This window comes from Microtus oregoni, unplaced genomic scaffold (genome assembly GCF_018167655.1).
Source record: "Microtus oregoni isolate MIOR12 unplaced genomic scaffold, Mior012 000112F_ref0000385, whole genome shotgun sequence".
NCBI lineage: Eukaryota > Metazoa > Chordata > Mammalia > Rodentia > Cricetidae > Microtus > Microtus oregoni.
The window spans coordinates 1,793,487-1,796,214 of record NW_024544738.1 but is presented as its reverse complement, the minus strand read 5'-3'; the positions used below and the strand labels follow the sequence as shown (position 1 = coordinate 1,796,214).

Genomic DNA, 2,728 nt, shown 5'->3' with positions numbered 1-2,728 from the left:
CAGACCAGATGTGCTTCAGATGACTCTAGCCCTAGCTACTACCTAACAGCAGCCACCTGGGATCCTAGAGGAGCCAAATCCCCTAACTGTGCAGCCCATGGAGCCATGGAATAGAGTACTAAGCCACCAAACTTTAGTGTTGCATAGCTCTAGACAAACAAGAAAGGCAGCAGTGGCCCTAGTAAGGCTTGTCACACTTTCATAAATTTCTTCCATAACAAAAGCAACAATAACCAATCATTCTTTCAATCCCTTTAATAAGGTACTCTGAGAAACCAGAAGGATAACAGGCAGGGAAGACAAAGTAGCGCTTTTTAAGCCCACTCAGTAATTCATCAGTCTTCTTTTGGTAACTGGATCTTGCTGGGATCAAAACAGTTGGATTCCATGATGGGGAGACCGTTGGTTTCTCGGTATTTTACAAGTCTCTCAGCTTCCCGGCGGGCCCACTCTTGCATCCTAGAAGCAGCAACAGGCATGATCTATGTGAGAGAGCCTCACTAGACACCAGTTCCCCTCCTTAGCACTCCATACCCCACCAATCAATGCAGGGCAAAGATTCTGGCCAGAGACTCCTTCAACCTTTACCCTTGCTCCTGCTTCTACTCACTCTGCTCTCTTGGAAAACCCCATACCTGTAGTCAGGCAGATATGCCACAAAAGTGGTACCAAAGACCAGGACGATGGAAAAACCAAAGAAGAAGACAGCTCGCATGTTCCAGACGTCCACCACAGGGTCCTGGTCATAGCCGTGAAAGTCTGGGTTCTAAGGAGAGATAAAGATCAATAAGGGTTTCCTCCCGCATAATAAAAATATATGCTGGCCCTGCATGGTCTGGTCTCTAATCTGCCCTCAAACCAACTTCTTATTCCTCACTAAAATCTTTCCTATTCTTAGCTTGTGAAGTTCCTTCCCAACAAAGGGCTTTGGTATTTGCTCTTCCCCCCTCTACCTAGAAAGTGCTTCCTCTAAATCTAATCAGAGCTGGATCCATGCCCCTCCCCTCATCCAAGGTTTTAACTTTATTTCCAAAGGAGTAATTGGCTTCACCTACTTGTTTGGGAAACATTACCTAATCACCCTGTCTGTTAAGTTGTACCCTTGGGAAGTGCTATTTATAAAGGTTTAAAAATGGCTGAATGTTGGTAATTTCCTATGGGTCCACTTACCCTATAGCACTCTATATATTTAAGCCCCTCAACCAGAGGTTAGTGTTGATGAAATACTTATACACCAGGCCTTTTCAAATACACAAACCTCACATATCCTAGTAAGGTGCAAATGGTAATAATAAACATCTTCTAATTCTGAGTACTTCTGAAGTGGCCGGAGCTGTTGAACCATTCTGACTCATTTAATCATATGAAGCAGTTCCATTTGAGGTGTCCTATTACTTTTCTCACTCTACAAAGAAACTAAGGCAGCAAAAGACTATAAACTACCTGCCCAAGGTCATACAAGTGAATAAATTTCAACCCACGGTGTCTGACTCCAGGGTCTCTGTTATTCATAAAGCACGGGAATTCAAATAGTCCTAAATTCAAAAATCAGCTCCACTTCCTACTTAAGTTATGTGATCTTGAGCAAGCAACTTAACTGTTTCGGTATCCTCATCTGCATAATGGTAACAGTAGTAGCGTCTACCTCAAAATCATGCTGTTTTTGAACATAGATATAAAGTGTTTACACAGGAACCGAGCACATGCCATCCCAGAATTTAGGATTATCCTGATTTTTAATGCGCTTTGGGCACTGCCCACTTTAAGTGTGATTTCTGTCTACAAGCAAAGCAAATCCTCCTTTGAGTCGTAGACCGAAGATAACAAAACAAAAAAGGGGAAAACAAGTCAAAACTATGAATCTTTAAAGATCTTGTTTCCGGAGCAAGCCTCGAGCTGGAGAACGATCTCTTCGACAGGGGTCTGCTTGGTCCCGGATTGGCCCCTGCGGCAACCCATTTCCCACTCCCTCTCACCTTCGCGTAGAGGTTTTCGTCCTCGGGTTCTGGGTCCTCCTGCCAGAGTGTGGTCAGTTCTTGTGACCGCTTTCTCTCCACAGCAGACGGGGAGATTACAGCCCTGGAGGTCTCCCAGCGAACGCGGGCAGCCGGGAGCTCTCGTATAGCCGCTGCTGCCAAAAGCCGGCGAGCGTATAAACTTAACAGCCTGGCCGCCATGACAGCTTGTGAGGCTGAGTCGGGGATGGGGGGGGGGGGGGACACGGAAATGCGAAGTGCGCAGCTGCGCGGTTGATCCCAGCGCGATTTTTGTCGCTCCGCCCTCACCTCGCTAAATAGATCCTTGTTCTAAGTTTGTTTTCAAGCGTGGCGAGGTGAGGACTCTGTTTTGCTTCCCACGTCGTGTTGTCATCAAATCAACTTTATCCTTTCTGTCACGCTGGGAGAAATTTAGTCTTGAAAGGTCTGTTTATTTTCTTCATAAGAAGAAAGTAGTGACATTTAGAAGGCCTTGTGGGGAAAGAGGTGGGCTTTTGCTTGTCTTTCAACTTCATGGCAAAGCAAGCTCTAAAAAGCGGGCCTCATAGTGGTAGCCAATAGCTACTCTTTTTCTGGACTCCCGGGGTGTTCTCACGGAATGGGGAGGTAGCATATGCTTGCCAATCAGAGAAGGCCAGGACCAGCCCATGGCGGACAGCAACCAATCGTCAAAGCCAGCCAGAGCGCGCTCCCTCAGTAGGTGGATGGAGGTCGGAGCGCAGGCTCCCGTC

The 2,728-nt window shown here is 46.6% G+C and overlaps 1 protein-coding gene across 1 annotated transcript; it reads right to left on the bottom strand.

Annotated features, from left to right (window-relative positions):
* Window positions 1-240: 240 nt before the first annotated feature.
* LOC121443749 (NADH dehydrogenase [ubiquinone] 1 beta subcomplex subunit 11, mitochondrial-like) lies at window positions 241-2,192 on the bottom strand. The gene is made up of 3 exons (XM_041645546.1): window positions 1,977-2,192; window positions 636-766; window positions 241-459 (listed from the first exon to the last, which is right to left on the bottom strand). Exons 1-3 carry the CDS (start codon window positions 2,175-2,177, stop codon window positions 336-338), a joined length of 456 nt encoding a protein of 151 aa, XP_041501480.1. The 5' UTR covers window positions 2,178-2,192; the 3' UTR covers window positions 241-335.
* Window positions 2,193-2,728: the final 536 nt, after the last annotated feature.

What these genes read in the sequence shown, in the direction of transcription:
- LOC121443749 (XM_041645546.1), bottom strand. Translation starts at nt 2,177, where the DNA reads ATGGCGGCCAGGCTGTTAAGTTTATACGCTCGCCGGCTTTTGGCAGCA. An exon ending in ACGAAAACCTCTACGCGAAG is followed by an intron (nt 767 to 1,976) that starts GTGAGAGGGAGT and finishes ATCTCTCCTTAG; the next exon opens with AACCCAGACTTTCACGGCTA. An exon ending in GCATATCTGCCTGACTACAG is followed by an intron (nt 460 to 635) that starts GTATGGGGTTTT and finishes TGCTGCTTCTAG; the next exon opens with GATGCAAGAGTGGGCCCGCC.